Raw genomic sequence first — 24,910 nt, forward strand, 5'->3', positions numbered from 1 at the left:
ATAGAAAATCCATAATAAATACATATGTGGGGGGTTTTAAAGTCATTAAAATATTACATTACAATGTGTTGTTATATTACAGTTTTGTCTCCCTCTGTAGAATCAGTTGCCATTACATATTTGAGACTGATAATATGCTGCAAACGCAAAAGTTAGATTGATAAACCAATTAATGGGAATTGTAAATATGTTATTTTTCATTATAAAGTGATTCTGTATATTATTTTTCATCAGTAGTACAGATTTTTTGCAGGTACTATCTGTAAAATAAATCAGGCTGTCAAATGACTTTAACCTCTTTCTGCTTCGTCAATTTACCGTAAACCTGAGAGAAACTACTCCCCCACAATTTCCGCACAATTTTAATAACGATAAAAAGCTTACATGTACTGTGATTATCACGCAATTTGACTTCACCCTTTCTTTCACCTTTTCTTGGGAATCTTCAAAGACGTTAATTCGGCTTAAATGAGCTCAGTGTGTGTACATCAGATTGACAACAACGTCTTTTACTGATATTACGGTTCATGTTGCCAGGGAGTGACTGAGCCGTAGTCATACAGACACAATAGAGCTGCAGTCACCATGTATATAGCAAGTGTTTGTATTTGAAACTATTAGAGCAATATGTAGCATCTCTCAAATTCTGTGAGTGCAATTTCGAAGCGTTGTTCTGGGGCTATTATCAGTGAGCTCTGATGCCTTTGCACTAACAAGCTAGCTTCCTTAGACAGTAGGAGAGTGGCCGTGCAGTGCACCGTTAGCTAGCTTTAGCCAGTTTGATAACAGCTGCCTTGCCAGTTTTTACTATGGAGTTTCCTTTTGACATAAACCAATTATTCTCCGAGAGGATCTCTGTCTTGGACCAGACCTTGGTTGCAGGCCGCAAATCTGCAGGAAGGCAAGTTTCAAAGGTTTTTGAATCCTTTTGATAGTATTTTACAGTTTTTACAGTCAGACACTCGGTTCAGTTCAGGTTTTCAATTCAGGCTTACATAGCACAATACCAAAAATATACAGGCTCAAATATGTACTTAAACTTACTCAAATATTCTAATGTGGTTCTACAATATCTTTTTAAGTTTACACGGCCAAGGCGTATTAACTTTTCATTGGTGATCATGATTGAGTCCCACTTTTCCTCCATAAGAAAGATTTGATTGACAGCACTCATTGGACCCCAGGGATCTCAGTAAAGACGAAAGAATCGTAGATTTACACAAGTTGGGAAGATCTGTTGGAGCCAAGTCTAAACAACTGCAGATTCTGAGATCACCAAGTCAAACAATTGCACATAAGTACAAGTATTTGGGAAACTATCACCGTCAGATGACAGGAAATTGCTTAGTTGTTCAGCAATGTGCCCCACACAAGGTGCACTAAGGCTTAAGCTTGCCAGGATGTGACTGGTCTTAACGACTGCTCTTTTTGACCAGTCAGGCGTCTTCAGACTACAAGTCACATTCTACATCATGACATGCCTATAATGGATGTATGTAAACTTCTGACCTCAACTGTAAGCAGAACCATGTATAATGCAAATAGAACATAAATCACACATCTGTGACCTCTTGGGCTGATCTACATGGCCCTATGTGAAAAAGCAAGGAGCCAGGGACACTGCCCCCTTTTTTTTTATCGAAAAAATAAACATGAATGAACAGAAGTGGCCTGTTTAGGCAGGAAAACAGACTTTTATCATGCCTGTGGGCCATCTGGTATCCTGCATTTAGATGTACTGTGAGAAGGAGGTAGAGTGTCTGGAATATAAAAAGTGAAAATGAGCCTCTTATCTAATAATATTCTGCTCTGCGATTTCTTTGTAGGCCAGATCTTCAAGCTCACATAGCCACAGTTATTGATGAACTTGGGAGGGCCTCAGCAAGGGTGAGTCTGTGTAGTCCGCTTACTTTTCTGTGTAAAGACACATGTCAAAAGGGAATATTCTGCTATTTTTATTATCTGCCATATCTATGTTACTATTTTCCTTTTAGTCAAAAGCTCAGGATTCAGACTGCTCTGAACAGTTGCTTTCCTTTTTTTATTTTTAGAACAAGCTAATGTTAGCTCTTTATGAATTTCTTTACACTATCATCTTCTAAACAAGTCAAACTTTTATGTTTGTGTGTACACTGTCTACTGAAGTAACATTGCAGTGTATCGCCTGACATGTCCAGTCAAAATCACAATGCACAGTTGATTGGTGACATCGAAATATTGCTATTTATGTTACCTTCAGTATTTCTTGAGTTCAGTTGGGACATGAAATAATCTTCTGTGACTGTTAACTGAAACACTAAATTCACTTATGTCACTCAATAGCAGATAATGAGTGTATTAATACAGAAAAAGCATTCTGCTGTAATGTTTGTTTCAGCCAGTCTGTGTGTTATTGACTCTATATATCTCAGATCAGATTCAGGTAAGCTCAAGCAGATGGATTAGAGAAGCTCCCATTTCCAATCAAGAACAATAACCCAGTTCACGCCCTCATATATTTAATGGAATTGTAATTATGCAGTTTTGGTCACAATATCATCATTTTAAGTGTTTTAAACCAAGTCCAGTATGAATTTTGCTGGATGACTGCAAGTATTATTTTGTTGAAAGCACCCATCATTCGCATACACTGTAAGGCCTGTTATAGCTGTGCATTGTCCATTGTACATATTTTGTTTACTAAAGATGAGTAGCAGCAGGAATTGGAATCCAAATGCCTCACTTGCATACTTAGTTGACGCCCAACTCACATTGTGTCTGCTGTCAGTGGTCTTTTTTTATGCACTCTCTCTTGTCTTATGTGGCTTTTAAAAGGGAATAAATATGGTAATGTCTAACTAGATAGTTTCATTCTTTTACCCACTAAAGTAGTTTCGCTTTGCTGCTTTGATTCACTTTTCACAATAATCTCCATTATGGCCACTCAGTTCATAGTTCATCCTTTGTTTAGCTCCTGTCCTTTGTTTTTTGTTAAGGCCAACAGTCCCTTTAGGACAGCTTCCATCTGACTGGCTGCCCAAACAGAAGGTTTGTAGAGCAAATGGGGGTAAGAGGCAGTGTCTGTGTCAGATATGAGCATCTTTGGAAGCAGATCTGCTCATTTTGACATGATACAATAGGGTGGAAAGCATACAAAGAAGTGTGAAGCTTCAGTATTTGGCTTAGAGGGTTGGCTTGCTGGTATGCTGACATGTAATTTAAATCTAAGCATCCACCGCTGGAATGGTATGACAGAAAGTTTATCTTTAAATTGGTTGAACTTGTTCTCTAATGCAAAATTTGGGGAGTTATAAAAATGTGAATGTTATTCCAAGACTTTATGTATTATTACATAATCGGTATGTTCCTGAAATTGATTTTGTTATTTTCACAGATCTTCAAAGATGATTTTTTTTGTTTGTTTTGTTTGTTTGTTTTTTAGTTTTTTGTTCTTAACTTCATAGTTAGAGCTAGCAAGTTAATCTGAACTACTTAAGCTGGTATTTTTTTCCACTAATTGTGACCAATTAGTGGTTTTCCTTTTGGTCACTGAAATTTTTGCTTTTTGCGCAATTTTCTGTTTCCTTCTTTTTGTTTTGATGTTGTCTTTGGACATTTAGTTTAAATGAATCAACACTGAGTCTAACGTACTAACTATCAGCATTCTTGAAGCAGAGGCCGCAGCAAACTTCCACACCATTAATCAACCAAAGACCAAGATTTAATTGATTCGAAAGCCAGATGCTTAGCCTTGTCCACCCTAGCTAGCTCAAAAAACAGTCTTATTTGTTATAAACCATTGTCCTCCTGGACCTTACACGGAGTTTCTGTCTGATTTCGCAGACTTTTTATCCGATTTAGTACTCCTCTCGGATAAAACGATTATTGCAGGTGATTTTAACATCCAAAGGAAAGCCTTGACATTTAATCTGTTATTGGACTCAACTGGCTTCTTTCAAAATGTGAAAGAACCCACCCAACACTTTAATCACACTCTAGATCTTGTTTTAACACATGGCATAGAAACTGAACATTTAACAGTGTTTCCCAAAAAGCCTCTCTTGTCTCATGTTTTCCTAATAACTATTATTGATGATAATAATAATAATAATAATAATAATAGACAATAATGATTACACAGTAGTGGGGAGTAAATTTCATCACTGTAGATGAGATGAGATGATGATGAGATAGCCTTTATTTGTCAGTTGCAGTTGCCCACAACCAAGATGACAGACCTTGCCAACCGCACATACAATACACAAACATCACATTGGGGAGACAGGTCAGGGTAGGTGTAACACAAAAGGATAATACAGGAATGCACAGATATCAACACACCATAGCACAATAAAACACAGACAAGCAACATGTGAGAGTATTCCAGTGTGTACAGCTGATCTGGGAAAGCTGCAATCTTCGATTACGCCTCCAGCTGATCCAGTGTCCACATCGGATGTGAGGATGCGTTGGATCCGGGGTAGGGAGGGTGATAGTGAGGGCGTATCAGTGTACATGTTTCGTGCGTGTATCCTGTGTTCAGCTGAGAGAAAGTGTCACCATGCCCGGTTAAGCATCAGTCAACAGTCTCCAGTGGACCCAGGTGGCCTTGAAGGAGGGACAAAGAGTTCTGACAACAATCCTGTTATCATGGGAAGAATTTGTTGTTCCAGTCAGCTTCAACCTTGGCAGGCCTTCAGCTGGCGCCAGGGGAGCCGCATGAGTGAAGATCGTGAATGTTTGGGTTTAGTGCAAACAACTGCATCCAGTTTTTACAGTTGGTCTAATGTCCATCACTGGTCACCAATTCTCTCAATTCCCGTTGTTCTTCTCCAAGATGTTATCCATATTGCGTTCAAAACACAGTCTGAGTACTCACAGCCAATCGTCTATCATGTCGGCCAGCCTTATGGGATTTTGAACAGCTGTAGCCGCTTCCTGTTCTTCGATAAACCAGGTCCAAGTTAGCTCCAATCAGCCCGAACTCTGTTATCATGGTTCCAAATTGGTAGATGTTGTTCATTGTCCTCCATCGAGAGTGTCGCCAGACACACGACGCAACCGACCATCGAGTATCCGGCAGGAAACGTCTCCGCAGGACAATCGGGCTCTCCCAAGTCCAGCAGGGTGTCAATTCCATTACAGGACCAGTTGATAAAATCCATAATTCTTTAGGTTTTAGAGAACAAGACTGGGAAACTCTTTGAGGGTTAGAGCTAGACGAGACTAGACAAACACATAGAAGCAGCAGCAGGGAAGATAAGGGACAGGGGAAAGATGCGTCCGCCTCCTCCGAGAGCCAAAGAGGTCGTTCTGAAAGTGCTGTAACTAAGTTTAAGAATAGAATTCACTTACTGTTATCATCTTCAGTCCGTCCCTTGTACTAAAAAAAGAGCAGAGCAGCTACCTGAACGCTATCTCTCTACGTATGACTCAGGATACTGTAGCTCCTGTAAAAAAAGAGAGCCTCAGAAATACTTGATGCCCTGGTATAACTCTCAAATGTGCAGATTAAAGCAGATAACTCGTAAGAGGAAACAGCATATCACAAATTTAGAAGATCCCCATTTAGCCTGGAAAAATAGTTTGCTGCTATATAAAAAGCCCTCCGCAAAGCCAGAACATCTTACTATTCTTCACTGATTGAAGAAAATAAGAACAACCCCAGGTTTCTCTACTGCACTGTAGCCAGGCTGACAAAAAGTCAGAGCACCGTTGAGCCAACCATCCCTTTAATGTTAACTATTAATGACTTGATGAATTTCTTCACAAATACAGTTTTAACCACTAGAGAAAAAAAATGCTCATAATCATCTCACAGCTGTAGCATTATCTACAGCTACTTTCAGTACCACTGATATTTATTCAGACTCTTTTTCTCCAATCGATCTTTATGAGCTAACTTCAGTAAATGCCTCTGCTGAACCATCAACGTGTCTTTTAGACCCCATTCCTACAAGACTGCTCAAAGAAGTCCTGCCATTAATTAATGCTTTAGTCTTAAATATGATAACCTATCTCTAATAATCGGCTATGTACCACAGGCCTTCAAGGTGGCTGCAGTTAAACCTTTACTCAAAAAGCCATCTCTAGACCCAGCAGTCTTAGCTAATTATAGGCCAATCTCCAACCTTCCTTTCATATCAAAAATCCTTGAAAGAGTAGTTGTCAAACAGCTAACAGATCATCTGCAGAGGAATGGTTTATTTGAAGAGTTTCAGTCAGGTTTCAGAGCTCATCACAGCACAGGAACAGCTTTAGTGAAGGTTACAAATGATCTTCTTATGGTCTCTGACAGTAATAATAATAATGGATTGGATTTATATAGTGCTTTTCGAGACCCTCAAAGCGCTTTACAATGCCACTATTCATTCACTCTCACATTCACACACTGGTGAAGGCAAGCTACAGTTGTAGCCACAGCTGCCCTGGGGCAGACTGACAGAAGCGAGGCTGTCATATCGCGCCATCGGCCCCTCTGGCCAACACCAGTAGGCGGTAGGTGAAGTGTCTTGCCCAAGGACACAACGACCGAGAGTGTCCGAGCCAGGGCTCGAACCGGCAACCTTCCGATTACAAGACGAACACCCAACTCTTGAGCCACGATCGCCCCACAGTGGACTCATCTCTGTGCTTGTCCTGCTAGACCTCAGTGCAGCATTTGATACTGTCGACCATAATATCCTATTAGAGTGATTAGAACATGCTGTAGGTATTACAGGTACTGTGCTGCAGTGGTTTGTATCATCTAATAGACTCCAATTTGTGCATGTAAATGGAGAGTGCTCTTCACACACTGAGGTTAATTATGGAGTTCAACAGGGTTCAGTGCTAGGACCAATTCTGTTTACATTATACATGCTTCCCCTAGGAAGTATCTTCAGAAGACATAGCATAAATTTTCACTGCTATGCAGATGACACCCAACTTTAACTGTCCATGAAGCCAGATAACACACACCAATTAGTTAAACTGCAGGAATGTCTTAAAGACATAAAGACCTGGATGACCGCTAACTTTCTGCTTCTATATTCAGATAAATCTGAAGTTATTGTTTTTGGCCCTAAAATTCCTAGAAATATGGTATCTAACCAGATACTTATTCTCAATGGCATTACTTTGGCCTCCAGTAACACTGTGAGTCATTTTTGACCTGGATATGTCCTTCAATCCACATATTAAACAAATATCTAGGACTGCTTTCTTCGATTTGTGCAATATCTCTGAAATTAGAAATGTCCTATCTTGGAGTGACGCTGAAAAAGTTCCAATAAATACATAAATTAATTGAATTCAAAATCCTCCTCCTCCTCACATACAAGGTCTTGAATAATCAGACCCCATCTTATCTTAATGACTTTATAGTACCATATCACCCAATTAGAGCACTTCGCTGTCTGACATTGATGTCTGCAAAGAATGGTGTCAGCTCAACTGACAAAATCCACCGACATCTGTTTCTATTTTTAAGAATTCCCTTTCTTTTTTCCCTCAGGCCCAACAGCTCACAGCACCTATAACAAGTGCTTCCAAGCTGCAGACCCAGAAGCATCAGCTCTATCTTCTTAAGGATGGCGAGAGCAGCGGGTACATCTCATATCCCTTCCTCAGCTTTCACTTATTATTCAGCTTCTCTGTTTCTCTCTGGATTGACTGAGTTGGTGTTTTCCAGCGGGACCTGGTCAGATGAGTCATGTTGAAATAACAAATCATGTACTGTAGCATTGGGACATAAGACACTGTTTTAATGCATATCACAAGAGCTCACCTTAGAGCATCCAAATCGAAAAACTAACCCCTATTCCTGTCTCCTAACTACAGGGGACGTGGTGTGGTAGTGGGATTTCTGAAGGTTGGCTACAAGAAGTTATTTTTGCTGGTGAGTCACTTATATTTTTTTTAAATTTCCTTTTAACTTCTTTCCTTTCAGCCTTGCTGTGATCTGTATTTGACTTTCTGAAAGGCTTTTCGGGTATGCTTGCTATATTTCCTCCACAGGACCGGCAGGGTGTGCACGTAGAGGCAGAACCACTCTGTGTTTTGGATTTTTACATAGCAGAGAACCTGCAGCGAAATGGCTATGGGCTTGAGCTATTTAACTTCATGCTGCAGGTAGAGAATACTTTAGGAATCCCTGAAATCATCTGAAACAGACCTTTCACAAAAAGAGCTAAAAACTGGAATGATATGATAGTGGTACCTAAAATGATGACACTAGTATTGCAGGTCATTGCTGTGTGTGTTTATCGGTAATTGCATGTTTTTGTTTCTCTGTCTTTCTCCATCTCCCACCTGTAGCACAAGAATTTAGAGCCAGTGCTGATGGCTTATGACAGGCCTTCACCTAAATTCCTGTCTTTCCTGGCAAAGCATTACTGTCTCACGCAGAGTGTTCCTCAGGTACGGGCTACACTTCACACAGTCGTTACACTTTTTTAAAGCAAATCTTTATTACCTCTGGAGAGCAAAAGAAAACCCTGTAGTTTTTCATTTGACTTTTAGTGGGGCTTCGCTTGTTATCATGGCTATAATTAGGCTAATCTTGCTCCCTCCTCTTTCTCTTCAATTTTGGCTATTTTTAATACTGCTACTTCTCTATTGTAAAATAAATGGTTGTTTACAAGTTTATCTGTAGTGGAATTTCTGGGAAGACAGACTGTTTATATAATATAATCAGTTAATAGCTCTACATCATAGGAGAAGGTAAATTTAGATAAGAAACTGACTGAGAAGAGAAGGGACCAAAATAAGAAAAACAATGCCAGCACAAGACAAAAACATCCAATGTACAATTCAAATTAGTCAAAATTATATCACCTTACAGTAGTTGCATTACTTGAATTTAAACAGTAGGGTTCCAGTAAAAATATACATGTAACTCATCTGACAAAGGGGGAGTTATCAGCCTGCTTTTCATGTGTTTTTAATGAAATTTAGTTTTGCCGTTTCATGCCAAAGATCAAACAAGAGTTTCTATACTGGATTGCATTCATAGAAATTGACATTATCAACTAATTACTACTCTCAATCTTTCTATACATTAAAAAAATCAGGAAATCCCTGATTTGAAAAGTGGTGACACCTGTGCATGCACTGATACCAGAAGAAGCACAGTGAGATGGACCTAAAAGATGTATACAGAATATAAGCTAGACAACACTAGTTACACACTTGGATCCCAAAAGACTACGTATGAGATGAGTTGTAAGTTCAAATGAGGAAATTACAAAGGCCTGATGTAGACCTTTTAGAGACTATAACGTAACTGTAAGTGGCGGGTATATTATCATTGGGCCATCTCCCAAAGTTTCATATGCAGCCAACAGACAGAAAAAATTCCTTCCTAGCTTCTTGCTTGTTGATGTGATCAGTTTTTTGGGGGCAAACCTATTTGTCCCTCTAGTTTTTCCACTTTTTTGTGCATTCCCTCATTCAGGTAGTTTCATCTCTCACCAGGAATTTTCTGACATTTGTGAGTCCTTATATTGATGCTATCATTATTATTCCTTACACTGAGACTGTGATTGTTATTCTCTTACTGATAAATTCTAAAACTGCGTTGAAAAAGTAGCTGGAAATGCACAGGAGGAATTGACAGTGCTGACCAACCCATTCAAAATTATTGCCAATTGTGTCAACCTGACCTGCAATTACCTTTCTCAGGAGTTGCATATCAGGTTACATCATAGGTTACAGTGTAGGGATGTTATTGGTGGACACACCACTAAGACTGGAAACGCAGGGGCTATCAGGACACAGATGGTTATCTACTTACCTAGTTAACTTCATAAGAAATTTTAGTGATCCGTTTTCTTATTATTCTGTCCAGGTCAATAACTTTGTGGTTTTTGAAGGCTTCTTCCTCAACAGAGCAGGTAACTTTTTTGCCACTTTGATCCCATTGCTGTGGTTTTTGCTGTTCTGCAAGGGATTATTAAATTATATCTGCTTTGTGTTAACATAAATTATAAGCGGTCTCCCAACAAGCAGCTCCAAAAATGAAATTCTTACTGGTGGAGCCTGTGTTTTCTTAGCATTCTTGATATTTCTGGATATATTAATCAACACTGGTGGTTCAGTACAAGAACAGTATGAGTTCAGTTATATAATACTTAACACACTACATCTAGTAGTTTTAAAGTAAACTTTCCTTACCTGGATGATTGAGCATGCATCAATGATTCAGTAAAAAGGACTAGATGTTACAGTCCCTGATAATGCATTGCTTTAGATGGAGAGACTCTTGAGGGATGGCTGTTATGAGGAAAGGCAGCCCAGAAACTTTGCCAGCAGCATGCATCGTTGTGTGCCTCAACTTTCGGTCTTTTACCCAGGCTAATCTGCCATTTTCTTTCCTTGGTTAGGTTTAGGGATTAGAGATCTGATCTAGCTTATCATTTTGAAATTTGGGACACATCGTCAGTAGTGGACCTTTGATTCATCGGGTGTTTCGGCCATTATCACTAGACACCCTCATCCAAGGAGGCCCTGCCAGGGTTGATCAGGCCCTGGAGTGTGTCACTGCTTTATGTTAACTTGTTATTTCTCTTCTTCTTTCTTCTGTTTAGTTTCCTACAGTTTATTTTTTATCTATTCACTGCAACTGAGAAATAATACTTACCTCTTCAGCATTTATGGAGCCTAACATCTTCAAAGGGATAGAAAAGGTGATAGAGACAAAAGGGACAGGATAGAAGATAGGAGAGCCGGAAGGGGGCGCCCGATCTGGCTTCCCACACCTCCCCGCGGGATCGGGCTGTACGCTCTACCTCCCCACTGCCTCCCAGAAAAGGGAAGAAGAGTAGAGGGGAGAAGAGCGGAATATTTATTTTCTCTCGCGGTTAGCTGACCAAGTGATGTCAGCCCTTTTTAGCCATAGCCAATGACTGGTCCTCTCAGCAGTGTTAGCTAGTTCTCTTATAGCCTGCCGTTGCGCCTGTCCTCTGATCCTAATCTCTCTAAGCAGCTTTGCTGTTGTGCTGGCAACAAAGCCCCTGCATCCCACTTCCACCGGGCGCACTTTGATCTTCCAGCCTCTGTCTTCTGCCTCAGCTGCCAAGTTGGCATACCGCAGCTTCTTACGCTCAAACACTTCCTCAATTGCTTCCTCCCATGGTACCGTCAGCTCAGTGACGTACGCAAGTTTTTGGGGGTTAGACTAAAGGACGAGGTCTGGTCGCAAAAATTAGCCTCTGATCCAAGTCCACTTGCATCTGCCAATCCCTGGCAACCTTCAGCGGGCCCAGGTCTGGGGTTGAGGGGCTTGTCCTCGGCTTGTCTCCTTCCTGGACAAATGTTGATGAAAACTGACGCTCCTCTTGGTTCGTGAAAGGTTGAGCGTTGATGGATTTTCTTTTGCACTCAACTTTCTCGGCTAGACACCTGAGGACCTGGTTGTGTCTCCATATTTATCAGCCCTGAGTAAGGCTAGACCAACCAAGATGTGCTTGAGTGTTGCTGGGACTGTACAAAGGGGGCAGGATGGGTCCTTTCCAAACCACAGCAGCAGATTTATTGGAGAAGGTAGCACATCATATGTCGCTTGGATGATGAAACTTAGTCTATTAGACTCCATGCCCCAGATTTCATTCCATAAGAGTTTCCTCTTTTCCACACTCTCCCAATTCACCCAGCGACCCCGTTTGGCCAGTGCCACGGCTCTGGCATGCCTGGCTGTTTCCTCCTGTTGACGCACCTCCTCCACCACCATTTTTCGACGTCCGGTTACAGATGCCTGTTGCCACCAAGGTGTTACTGCGCCAAGATCAAATCCTCCTCTGCCCTGTTGGACGTGACCTACCACGTCACAATGCCGAAGAGCAGATTTCGCCTGTAGCACAGATGTTGCTGGGGTCCACTTCCTCCCCGTTGCTAGGGTGGGAGCAGTGCCTCTCACTATGGGGTCCCGGGAGTCCGTGAGTGAGATCTCAAGCCTCACTTTTGCACATTTAAACTCCTCAACCAGGCTAGGGATAGGCAATGACAGTATCCCGTCGCTGTAGAGTCCAACGCTGCTGAGGCATTTGGGAAGTCCGAGCCACTTCTTAACGTAGGAGCTCACTAGCCTCTCTAGTCGATTGGCATGATTGAGTGAGACCTCGTACATTGTCAACGGCCACGGTAGTCTGGGTAATAACCCAAACTGGAAGCACCAGAGCTTCAGTTTCCCTGGGAGTGCAGTGTTGTTAATCCGCTTGAGGTCATCAGCCAAGTTCTGCCTTAGTTGTTCTAGTTGCCACGTATCATTGAGGTCTGCATCGTCCCACCGTCCCAGGCTCTTTATGAGCTTCTCTAAGACTGCTGGAATTGGTTCTCCACTGATATAGAATTGCTTGGCTGTCAGCTTTCCTTTTACAATCAAGTATATAAGAACCTTTAGATATGCAAGTTTAAACGTGGCACTCAACCCAAAAAGAGTGCTGCAGTGCTTTTATTCCAGTTCCAAAATATTTTGTTTCATCAAACTCTCCCAGGGCCAACCTCTTCTCCTCTGAGGGATCAGAGGGTGTACAGCTTTTTGTAAGGACTGTTCTTTCTTTTTTTCCCCTCATACATCTTGGTCCCATTCCTCTGTCCCATAATTAGTATAACTTCACACATCAGTGCTTAAGTTCCAGGTTAGCTTTCCCATCAGTGTAAGTACAGTGAGGAAAATAATAATTTAATCCCCTAATGAACTTTTAGGTTTGCTCATTTACAAAGAAATGAACAGTCTTAATGGTAGATTCACTTTGACGGAGAGACTGAAGATCAAGCAAAAATACAGAAAAATTACACAAGAGAAAATTAATTTTTAGGCCATTGAGTGAAAAAAGTATTGGATTCCCAAGCTAAACTTGATTTATTACTTGGTGGAGAATCACTTGTTTGCGAGCACAGCGGTAAGGCATTTCTTGTAGTTGGTCACCAGGTTTGCACACATTTTGGCCCACTCCTCTTTACAGAAAGTTTTTTTGCTGCCACTTGACAGCTCCTTCCACAGATTTTCTATAAAACTGAAGTCTGGAGTTTCACTAGGCATTATCTGAATGTGCTCTACTTCTTCTTGGAACAGGGGAACTCCTTTGTTCCCCTGTTTTGTTTTTTTTTGTACTAGGTATAACTTGCAATGACAATAAAGAGTTATCTTATCTTATGTTTTGTTTCGTTAGCATGCTGAGACAATGACTTGACAGTGACAATGACAGAAACGACAATGACAAGAATTAGTGTTCTGTCTGGGAGAAGGTTTTTTTGTCCTAGATTTTACAGTATGTGGTAAAATTGTTCCATTGCAGAAAAACAGCCCCAAAGCATAATATTTTCTCTTCCATGCTTGACTGTGGGGATGGTGCTCTTTAAGTCATATTCAGCATTTCTCTTCCTTCAAGCATGGCGGGTCGAGTTAATGCCGGAGAAATCAGCTTTGGCTCCTGATGATAGTACTTTATCTCAAGCCTTCTCTGAGTCATTTAGATGTTCACTGGCAAACTTAACCCTGGAGAACCCATGGGGTCAGAGCCGACCCCAGTGGTTTTCTAGGGAAACCATGGAGTCAAATTTGACCCTATGGGTTCTCCAGGGTTAAGACAGACCTGAATGTGCGCCTTCATGTGGCAGGCGCCCTTGTGTGTGCAGCAAGAGTTCAGTCCATTAGGGCGTAGTGTTTTTGGTGACTGTGCTCCAAACTGCTTTCAGATCATTAACAAGCGCCTCCTGTGGAGTTTTGGACTTCATTAGCTTACAATCATCCTGCATGGAGTTCCAAAATAGTAGCAGACTGAGATTGATGGTTGTTTTATATTTCTTGCATTTCTGAATGATCATACCGACAGCTGTCACCTTCTCACCAAACCTCTTGATTATGATCTACCATTCCAACCTTGTGCAGGTCCACGGTCTTGTCCCTGACATCTTTGACAGCTCTTTGGTGTTGCTGGTGGTGGAGAAGTTTGAATGGAAGAGACTGATTCTGTGGGCAGCTGTGCTTTTTTGCTTGATATCCTTTCTTTCTACATTAAAGTGAAATTTCTATAATATTTGGAGACTGTTCATTTTTTTGTAAGTGAGCAAACTTACAAATTCAACAGGGGATTAAATCATTATTTCCCCTACTTTATCTCCTTGCTACATTGGTACAGTATATGCCATGTGTGATGCATCATGTCATATATTGAACCTACATTCCTGGGTTTCAGAGAACTGCAGAGAGAAATCCACACCCTGTATACCACTCCTAAACTCCACAGACCACTTGATACCTGCTTGTTTCCTGAACCTCCAATGTGTCACTTTGCTATAAACAGCTAAAGTGTGTTGTATGACTACATTATTGTAATGACTGCGAGCAGTAAGATCATGGTTAGGAGGATCGGTAGCCTCTTTATACTGCATTTTGTTTACGTCTGACATCATTAGGATGGCTTTATAGTGTGGAACAGGACGAGATGCCAAGCAAAAATCATTTTAAGAAACACTTTTGACCTTTGTGAGCTTTATGATAGTAACATAGTTTTGTATTTACATTCCATTGTGTTGATAGTTGACGCTCATCTGCCTCAAATTACCAAATTTAATTAATAGTCGTTGACATAGAAGTTGATAGCACAGAACCACTTATACCTTACCTTCCTTAAGCTAGCTGCATTTGTATGCCCAGCATATGACACTCTAAGGAATTAATAAACTGACACAAATGTGAATATAGGTTTCAGGATTAGCTGAATCCAAGGAAACCATGTTTTTCCAGCGCGTGCCAATCCATTTAGACGAGCATTGGAAAATTATACAAAAGCTAACATGTGATTTACATAAAAATTGGGCACAAAGTGATTATAAAGAAGTGAATGTATAAAATGTCTTGTTGTTATTATGACGAGTCTTATACAGAGGCTACCGATCCTTTCAACCAGAGATGTGCCAAAGGTACCTGAAAGAATTGTCTTTATAGTTAAAACAGCATGAGTAGGCTAAAAACACACTTGCAAATAAAAAACAAAATTTAAATATTGGATTCTGGCTAACTCAGACTGCTCAGGTAACAGAACAAAAACAAGACTTTGCCTGGCTGAATCAAATACAGTGGAACCCCGGCTCACGAAGACCCCATTTAACAAAAAATTCAAGTTACGAAGGCACTTAACGGCAATATTTTTGCCTGCGGTACGACAAAATGCCCGCGTAACGAAATCCATTTGCAAAATGCGTTTCGCTGTTCCACATGAAAGACGTATTGTTGTTGCAGTGCACTATTTCATGTGCTTTTCTTTTGCAAGTAGCCTATCGTTGATTCGTAATGGGGCCGGCATAAATATGAGCGAGTTTAAAAAAATGTTAAAAAAATATCATTGCACAGAGTACATACCTGCATTAATTAACGTAAATTTAAGTTCTAGTTTTAAAGTTTAGAATTAAATTCCACAATGTTATGTACATGTACACGTACATATGTATGCATGCCTACGTACGCTTTCTTCAGCCTCCACCAAGAACTTCGTCTTCAGCCAGCATCGCCTCACTCAAAAGGCGATAGAAAAAGGTGCTTCGACTTACGAAAGACCCTCTGGAACGAATTAATTTCGTGAGTCGGGGTTCCACTGTATATAAATTTTATATATTTATTGACGTCCAAAACAATCATGTCAGGAACAGTCTGCATTGATTTTTGGAGAGAATATTTCACTCGTCTAAGCTGCTGGTTTTGTCAGCACCAATATATGAATTCTGTTGGACAGAGTCTCCCTTTCACAGACACAACACTATCTCGTAAGATAAAGTAGAAATAGTGCTTTCAGAGGAAACATTGTTTAAATGTATGGAGGAGCACAACTGTCTGACTAAATGAATAAACCAATATGCCATTAAATTATTATGTAATATTAATTTTAAAAAAGTTACATAAATTAAAAGGTAGTTTCCCTGCCTTTTAACATTCCAACTCACTTTTCCATTTTTGGTATATTTAGTCACCCACTGACCAGTCAGTCATAAGAATCAGCTAGTTTACAGCATCAGATTTGTCTGATGTATCATGCATATGCACTGCAGTCTAAAGTTCACCTGTTTAGAAATGTAACTGCAAACCGCTTAGCACAAGTGTTATGTCAGCATATTACAGAAGAGGGACTTGTAAGTAGGGCTGCACGATTTTGCATAAAATGAGAATCACGATTTTTTTGATTAGAATTGAGATCACGATTCTCTCACGATTTTCTTTTCCAGTATAAATATTTATTGCACTTATTAACTGCACATCAACTTCGTAACAGTTGAGACTGAACATAAAAACAATAAATAAACATAAAAACAACAAACGTCTCACGTTTTGTCGTTGCCGCAAAATGTTGTACTGCTTGAAATTCCGTCTCCACCGTTGCTCGACACTGCGTGTATAGAGCAGGTGGTGCAACTATAGAAAAATAGTTGCAGGACGGCACTGTGTAGTGTTTGTCTGGGGTGTTGATCGTTTTCCTAAATCCCTCGTTTTGCACAGTGTTGATGGAGCCATATCTTTGGTCAGGTGATAAGTGATAGCCTCCGTAATTTCTTTGTGCCTGAGGAAGTTCTTCGGGTATAGGGAAGCGCTGTATAAGGTTCCCGTTATTGATGTTTGGGTGGTTGACCGGGACGGATTTTCTCCTGTCACTTTCTCGTCATCCCTGACGTGCTCTCCGTTGTTTTTTCCCTGCTAATTTTAGCAGCCAGCTTCTGTATCACGTGGTATAAGGCTCCGCCCTTGTCATTTGTTGAGCAGGAAGAGTGAGCGCTTGTTTTCATGCAGATTACGTCCCGGATCAAAATGCGGTACAATCGTCGTCGTCTTTTTTTTTTTTATAATTTAAATTGTTGTCATTTGGAAATGAGATCGCACATAAGTATGAATCGAGATCGCGATTTTCTAACGATTAATCGTGCAGCCCTACCTGTAAGGCTGTGGTTCCCAAAGTGGGGGTCGCGCCCAGCTGTTTGGAGAGGGGGGGGTGCACAGTATGAATAAAAAAAGAATGGTTGGACACATGATGGACAGGTTTTTGATGAAGCATATCTTCACTTCTCATAATGACTAACTACTCCTGAAACTTGGCACTCATGAAATGAATGTGTTATTTATAATATAGACAGTTTTGGTCTTCCATACAGAGCTTATGAAGGACAGTATGTGGGGCTGTGCTGTAAGGACACGGGTGGGGTGATCGACTCATGTTCCTCTTCTGCCTCTGCTCTGAGTTTGTTCTCCTCTGCAGCGGCCCAGTTGAGAAAGGTTCCCCCAAAAAAGCCAGACGGAGAGATCAAGCCTTACTCTTTAATGGAGAGAGAAGGTAAACAGTCACATAGTGCCACTTTGCCATAACCAAGTGTTGACATTAAACATTAAGACTCTATTCCAAGTATACGGTCATAAGAAAGCACTTTTTTCCTTGTCGGTAACACTGATATAAACTGTGGAAATAAACAAAAATGTGCTGGAAAAAGCTTCCACAAATCCTTTTATGGTAAGTCTGAACACTGAAGAATGGACTGGAGCTGATCTTCTGTAATACCAATAAAAATCTTATACACTAACTCAGCAAATGCAGAGTAAATTGTAAGTTATAGCATGTTAGCGTTAGTCAAAAAAGTAATGTATTACACATTACTTGTCTAAAAATAATCAATTTTGTTACTTAACTTCCTTGTAACTTTGTGTTACTGCATTGTGATATGATTATCAGTTGAAAATATAAATGTGAGTCTCCAGTCTTACACATAATGATGGCTGTGGGTAGAAGATGAACCAGCTAAAAGTGCAAATTCAAGAACCTTGAATCTCTGTAAGCTGATATTTGTAGCCAAGGAGCAAGGCTTCTTTTATGGCTTTCCAAAGTTTGAAAAATGTTATAAAATTGTTGTTTTTTCTTTTTTTTTTTTCCTTTTTTTTGGGGGGGGTTTAAAGATGAGCTTTTACCAAGCACAGAGCCTATAAAATATGATGCTCTCAATTAGTGCTATTAGTATTTACATATTTCTTTCTGTCTAGCTGTTCGCCAGGAGCAGAGGACTCTTCCTTGGCCGTTTGCTCCTCCCCACTCCCCCCAGCGCTCGGTAGCCTCCCAGTGGTCCAAATCCCTCAGCGTGGGATGCTCGCCCAGCAGGGCACTCCCTCGAGTCACTCCAACTTCTTCCCCTGGTTGCAACAGGAACCAGAGCCCACAGTCACCTCTCAGCGATCGCTGCAGAGCAAGGCGCACCAGGTGAGAAGTAACGCACTTCTTTCTGCAGCTCCATTATGGAAATCTATATTTTACACATCTTAACATCATGTCAAGGTCAGTTACTGCAAGTGAAATTTGTCCACAGTTTCAGCCTCAGTAGCAAAGAAAAGCTGGATCTGTGAGAAGAAACACTTAGCAGACAAATGGTGTTCCACCTGTGTAGAGGGATTACACCGTTGTCATTCCCACAGTCAGTTGTTTACATGCATCTAGCGTCTTTTTCTGTCACACCAACCCTGTGCACGCCATCCTTGACTAAATTCATAGACTTCCTCTAAAGTCTTCCTATTTTCCTCCTGCCTAGCGGCTCCATTCTCAACATCCTTTGTCCAGTATGTCCACTGTCCCTCCTTGTCTGCCCAAATCGTATCAACCTCTCTGACCTTTCCTCCAATCCGCTCTGATATACTAATATTTAATCCTGTTCATTCTGGTCTCTGCCAATAAAAATCCTAACATCTTCACCTCCGCCACCTCCAGCTTGGCCAGCTGTTTAGGTTATCAGAAATGCTCTCAGCAGCGACTGAGGTTTACATAGATGGTGCAATTAAAAGGCCAAATTCCTCTTTCAGGTTCAACTTCAGATACTGTTCATCTGCTGTAGGTAGTTTTTTAGGCTAGTTTAATAAATGGCCTCAAAAATGCTAATAAATGCTGTTTTATCTGTGAATCTGTTGTTTTATTCACATTTGTCTGTTTTTGTCAGTTCTGTGTCGATACAACACTGTTATAGGTGCTTTATACATAAATGGGTCATATATATAATATGAATATAATAAATAAGTGTAAGTGGTATGTTAATAGCACTAATAGTTGTGTAAAGTTATATAAATTGTATGTGTACCATTGAATGCATGGTTAAAGTGGCCATAAAAACTAGTCAGATGCTTGTTCTGAGCAGAACAAGGTGCAGATCTCTCACTGTAGTGATTAGTGGCTCGAGTTTTCCTGTAATTTGTAATTATTTTGCTGACCGACTCCTTTCATTCTCTCCTTCTTTCTCTTCTCTTTCCCCTTTTTTCGTTACCCATTGTGCTCCATTTATTTTGTCCCTCTGACTGATTCTGGTTCGTCTTTCTGTCATCAATAGTTCCCTTAATAGATCTCAGCTAGGCTTTCATTGACCAGCCTGTTCCTTCCCTTCAAAGGAACGGCGGATGTGTCTTAGCTCAATAAATAGCCTGTTTTTGTCTTATGAATGGGGAGTCTGTTGTTGCTAGAATAGTTATTCAACTCGAATGAGGAGAGAACAAACTCCTTTTGGCCTTCTTATTATCAGCACGACAGACTGGAGCTTGATGGCCGTGTCTTATCTGCTTGACTTTTTTAGAACTCATTAAACAACCTGCCACAAAACTGCTCTTGTGAAATTGCATTTTGTCACACACAGAAATGATACTTAAACAGGATATTGTAAATTAAGGCTGCGACTTTTATTCCGGAGTCTTATTTCCATTCTTCTTTTTTTGTGTGTTTTATTTCAACAGTACACCATGCATTTTTCTGTTTGTTATATTTTGAGTTGTGTAATTATGTCATTTATTTCTTTTTTTTCTTTCCTCCATCCAAACACGTGCCTGTCTTCTCTCCTTTCTCTGCCTTGCTCTCTATCTTATTTGATTTTCTTCTCATCATCCTTGCTGGCTTCTGCTACTTCTCCAGTAGTCAACAGGGTCTAGTTGCGAGATGCAACTTGTACAGTCGACACATGGACACCAGAGCTGTTGGACTGCTGCACAGACGCGCTCCAGGTGAGGTTTTGTAGAGGTGTTGATGGCAGTTAAAAACCACATCATGCTTGGATGTAAATTCATGTAAATTGTATATTATCTTAATGTACATTCTATACAATGTTTATATGAAAACAGTATAAACGCAATAACAACAATAACATTTTTACGCATCCCAGCCAGAGAGGAAAGAAGAGATGAAATAAAAGAAAATTACAGATACAAAGTAAATAATAAAATAAATGAACAACAGCAAGGGGGAAAAAAACAAACAAAAAAAACCAAAAACACTCCCACGCACATTAAGCACATTAATCTTCCAAAGTAAGTAAGAAAAGGTTACCATGTGTCATAAAACCTCCGAACCGAACCTTTTACAGTGTAGCGGATCTTGTCCAGCTGAGTATAGTGCATGACATCCTTAACCCATTGCCCATATACAGGTGGAAGTGGCTCTTTCCATTTCAATAATATCATTCTACGGGCCAAAAGAGTGCAAAAGGCCAGAAGATCAGAGTGTGATTTGGAAAGACTGGCATCACAAGGCGTCACCCCAAAAATAGCTATAAACGGGCAGGGTGCAATTGGAACACCAAATATGTTGGACATGGTTTCAAATATGCTTTTCCAAAAGCTACCCAGTTTTGGACATGCCCAGAACATGTGAAATAGGGAAGCAGGCTCTCGTTTGCACCGGTCACATGTGGGGTCAAACACATCCTTGATTTTGCTCAGTCTAGTTTTAGACCAATGGAGACGGTGAACCACTCCTGGCCCACTGTTTTTGTTGCAGGTATTACATTTTACATTTAAAATTTTGTCAACATTTTTTTTTATCCAGTTTTTTATTATTTTATTATTTTATTATTTAGTTTTTTATTTTTTATTTCAATAAATAGAAAATGTAAATATTTAGCAAATCACTGGTTTCTGTTTTTATTTAGCCAACCTCTCTGGAAATGTGGTTGTGTGACAGGATCATCGTAACTCATCAGCCACTCTGATCACTAACGTCCAGCATGATACGCTGGGCTGAACTTTTTTTAGCATTGCAAAATATTGATTGAAGACGATGGCAGATTAAAGACTGCTTCAAAGTTTGGACGTACACCTTGATTACTAAATGACTTTTATTTATTCCTTTCTATTGTTTGGGGAAAATGAAACTGAAATGTATTTCATATATAGTAGATTCATCAGAGAAGTCAGTTTCCTTTGATCACAGGTTTGTACACTGTTGTTACTTTGTTCATGTAGTCAACACTTACAATGTATCCACTTGAGAGGTAAGAAAGTTACTGGGTTCTTTAAGTAAAGCAAATTGGCTTTACTTTGGCCAGTAAATTGAGTAAATTGGCCACCCCACACTGCAGAGGAGCATGTTCATCACAGTTACTGTGTCCATGAATATGTTAGGGATCACTGGGGTTTAAATTTATCTTAAGCTCTGATTAAAACGCTGACCCAGTTGTGATTGTCAGACGTAACGCACAGCTGGGTTTTGAAGTGTTATAGACAGTCTACATGTAAAATGTTTCTTTCATTATTATGAATGTTTGCTCTCAGAGCACTGAGCATTGGGCCATTGTTGTTAAGTCAGCACAGTCATGTTGTTGCTAAAGGAAAAATGCAGATTATAAGAAATATTCTTTTTATGGAAAACTGTGTTTCATCAATTTCTCATTTTTATTTTTTATTATTCATCTGTTCCCTTTCCTCACATGTTAGCACCATGTGCCACCTCAGGTCTGAGAGCAGTAGGGGATCAGTCATACACATTGGGATACAGTATTCACTCACAACAAAACAGGTATTCACACATTGATCCACCGATTGTTTTAGAGGTTAGCAGGCATTAAAAAGAAAATGAGGTTTAGTGCAGATGTGGGGTTGAAACGCCTCAAAATGTGATAAGAGGGGTCTGTTGTCACAATTACAAAAATACCTAAATTGGAATTACATCCCGGCAGACGGATGACTATGATGGACCGTTTCTCTAAACTGCTCGGAACATGTTTTATGCACCAGATATGCAACCACATCTCCAGACTTTCCTATTAGCTTATTGATGTAATAAATTCATGGTGACACATGGATTAAATGCTACATCTGATTATTGTTGGCAACACAATAATCAGTATGATGAGGGAAAGAGATCTGAAGACTTTGAGACTTTCTGAGCTTCTTCAATTCCTTAATGCACTGTAAGAATCTACGCGCAGACGACCGGAGCTTTTAGCAGCTTTGAGCAAAGTTGTACAGATATTTCACATTGTGGGTGCAGTGTTGCAAATGATTAAAGTTGCCTTCCTCAAATAACACAATAACAAGAGTAGTGTGACATATAATCATCATGTGGGTAGCAGAGTGACAGCAGCCCTCACACACAACCATAGATATGAAGAAATCGGATAAGAGCAATGTTCAGTTTCATATCTGCCCTCACTTTTACCTTTTTACCAACTCCCCGTTCACACAGGAACTGGCCTGTCTTGCTTCCACCTCTCTCTACATCCAAGAAGGACTGCATAAGCAGCACTACCTCTTTAGACAGGAGAGAAACACACCTGGGCACAGATCCTGAATCCCGTCGTTCTGAAGAGGAGATGAAGGTTCTGGACAGTTCACAGCTTCCAGCAGGCAGACCTCTGCTGTGGGAGAGTGACAGAGTTGAAGACAGGTCATGGGCTGTGGGGGTGCACTGCTACACTGCCCAGTGGGTGAAGCAGAAGCAGGAATACAGGAGCACCCGGCCCTGGTGAATGTGTGACGATTACAGACTTTAAACATTATCAAAATGTTGATGCCTAAAATGCTTTCAGACATGTTTGAGCCGAGTGTTTGAGAGCCCATGATGCAACAATTTCTTTGTGAAGTTTAAGTGCCCAAAGTTCAGTTCAGAACAAATACACTTCCAGTCTTTCTGGTTTTAGAAAGGCTATAATAATGGCTGCCTTTATTCCCAAATGAGTTCTTCAGCTGTCAGCTAGCTCATCTTTTCTAGTCAACTGCAACTGGATAAGATTTTCCGTAGAAGTCAGACTGGCTGCGTCCTTGCTAATTGAATAATTGGCCCATTAAGTCAGTGGTGTTACTGGCAAGACAGGTCCAGCTAACTCAGGTAGGTTTTTCATCTTAGTAGCCTTCGCACTGAGCGTTGTTAGGTTCACTTATTTTGTTGTATAAATTCAGGGAAACATTGCATAAGACAAAGGTTACTAACGTGATCTTGGTTCATAGTGACTTTTATATTTAATTAATTAACAAAATGAATCCAATTGAATTTATTTGAATATGTCATCATCCATTTTCTTGTATTACGTGGACAGATTGGATAGGATGGGATAATAGCACGATAAACTTTCAGTTGATCACATTTGAGTTGTTGCATTTTTTAGCAAATATTTAAAAAGTGTGATACAGCACTCTTAATTTTCCATTTCTGTTTTGCACATGTGTAACAGCTACATGCAGCCACGGACTGTAACATAACGACATGATGTACAGACAGGTTACTGTGTCCTTGACTGCTTACTTTAAGGTGAAGTGTCTTAGCAAGCATTGGCCTGCCAGATTCTCTCAGAACTGCTTCAGTGTACCCTGGCATTGATTTTCCAAGTCTCTGGAAAGATGGATCTGTATCAGTCTTCCAAAAGATTTGATGGTTATGGAGTTGAGTGTTTAACGCATCAATCCAAATTCTCCCCTGTTTGACTGGGTTCAGATGTGGTGACAGGGTAGATAGTACATCAGACCATGTAATTACTTATGAGATACCCTCAGGGTAATGTGTGTCAGGCAGTATTTAAAATAATAACTCGTAACCAATGTTGGTGTTTTTCAGATCTTGCATGTAAGCAAATCCTTAAACATGCAAACATGGTCTGTAGACTGCGTGCTAATGGTACAGGTCATCCACAAGTGCAAAGCACAGAAATAGACAATTAGTCATTTTTAATATTTGTTCAAAAATCAAACAATTAAAAAAGAACAGAAACTGTGTATTTGTGGAGAAATCAAGTAAAACATTTTGATTTATTTTGGACTTAAAGAAGTCTCCCATGGACAGAGCTTCCTGCAACTTTCCACTAACTGGATTTTCATTAAATAATGGAAATGTTTGTGAGACAAAACATATGTTTTTAGGTTTTTCAGACAGAATTGAAAACAAATTGAAAGTTTACACATTTTTGCTGTAATGTAAACTTTAGTTAGAATGGTCCATAAAGCCAAAATACACCACGATATATCCTTATTTTCTCATTTTTACACTTCCATGAACTTTAGTATCCAACAGTCAGAATGGGCTTAAAGCCTAATGCCAAAACCTGTTTCCTGGGTTTAACTGAACGTATAACTTCTCTGTTTGATTGTTTTTTGTTTTGTTTTGTTTTAGTTGAGTCAGTCTGCTTTGGAGTTCATACTTAAAAGAAGCAGAATCTGGGATTTATATGTGTCACTTAGTCTTTTCTGAATAAATTAAGCCAAATGAGAAAAAGCTAGAATTCCTATTATACATTGTGTTTAAACAACGCTTCCAAACCCGGGGTAGAGGCGCAGTGTGATCATTCATACAGTATCAGCAGATGGAAGACACAGAATTACTGGAATGTACACAGTGAAACTGCCAGAGGAAGACAAGGCGGAAATGTTAAGTTTTCTTTTTAAACACAATTCCCCACTGGTCCCATGAATTCCTGGATTTGTTTGAGGTACTTTTTTTAGATGAACCATCTTCAAAATCCAGAGGGAGAGGGTCATTTTTACCTTGTTACTTAAGGAAGATCATTAAAGCTAAGAGGCTAAGGCCCCTGGCATTGATTCACATTAGTGCTGCTATTTCACTGGCACTGACGACTTCACAGAAACATCCTTTCTATGCTGTACGATACAATATTTTTTAAAAAAAAGTATTAATTGGCACCTGTAAACACTAAAAGTAAACTGAATTTAGTTATTCTGCTCGGTGGA

The 24,910-nt window shown here is 40.0% G+C and overlaps 1 protein-coding gene across 3 annotated transcripts; it reads left to right on the forward strand.

Annotated features, from left to right (window-relative positions):
* The first annotated feature begins 512 nt into the window (after positions 1-512).
* atat1 (alpha tubulin acetyltransferase 1) lies at positions 513-24,772 on the forward strand. Of its 3 annotated transcripts, none has more exons than XM_087834764.1 (12): positions 513-901; positions 1,827-1,887; positions 7,475-7,566; positions 7,801-7,858; positions 7,978-8,091; positions 8,278-8,379; positions 9,809-9,854; positions 17,202-17,276; positions 17,975-18,188; positions 19,875-19,960; positions 21,668-21,749; positions 22,419-24,772. In XM_087834764.1, the coding sequence occupies exons 1-12, from the start codon at positions 810-812 to the stop codon at positions 22,699-22,701; spliced, it is 1,305 nt and encodes a 434-aa protein (XP_087690890.1). In that variant the 5' UTR covers positions 513-809; the 3' UTR covers positions 22,702-24,772. The 3 variants fall into 3 exon arrangements, with proteins under 3 accessions (XP_087690890.1, XP_087690889.1, XP_087690891.1); XM_087834763.1 differs by having other exon boundaries at positions 514-901; positions 19,872-19,960; positions 22,419-24,771; XM_087834765.1 differs by lacking the exons at positions 19,875-19,960; positions 21,668-21,749; positions 22,419-24,772 and adding an exon at positions 19,300-19,808 and having other exon boundaries at positions 515-901.
* Positions 24,773-24,910: the final 138 nt, after the last annotated feature.

The sequence above is a fragment of the Neolamprologus brichardi genome, chromosome 22 (assembly GCF_056152115.1).
Source record: "Neolamprologus brichardi isolate AB-2024 chromosome 22, ASM5615211v1, whole genome shotgun sequence".
Taxonomy (NCBI): domain Eukaryota; kingdom Metazoa; phylum Chordata; class Actinopteri; order Cichliformes; family Cichlidae; genus Neolamprologus; species Neolamprologus brichardi.

Bases quoted from the DNA above. Each gene is read 5' to 3' on its own strand.
- atat1 (XM_087834763.1), top strand. From the start codon at position 810: ATGGAGTTTCCTTTTGACATAAACCAATTATTCTCCGAGAGGATCTCT. The intron at 902-1,826 runs GCAAGTTTCAAA...ATTTCTTTGTAG, and splicing joins GGCCGCAAATCTGCAGGAAG to GCCAGATCTTCAAGCTCACA. The intron at 18,189-19,871 runs GTGAGAAGTAAC...CTACTTCTCCAG, and splicing joins TGCAGAGCAAGGCGCACCAG to TAGTCAACAGGGTCTAGTTG.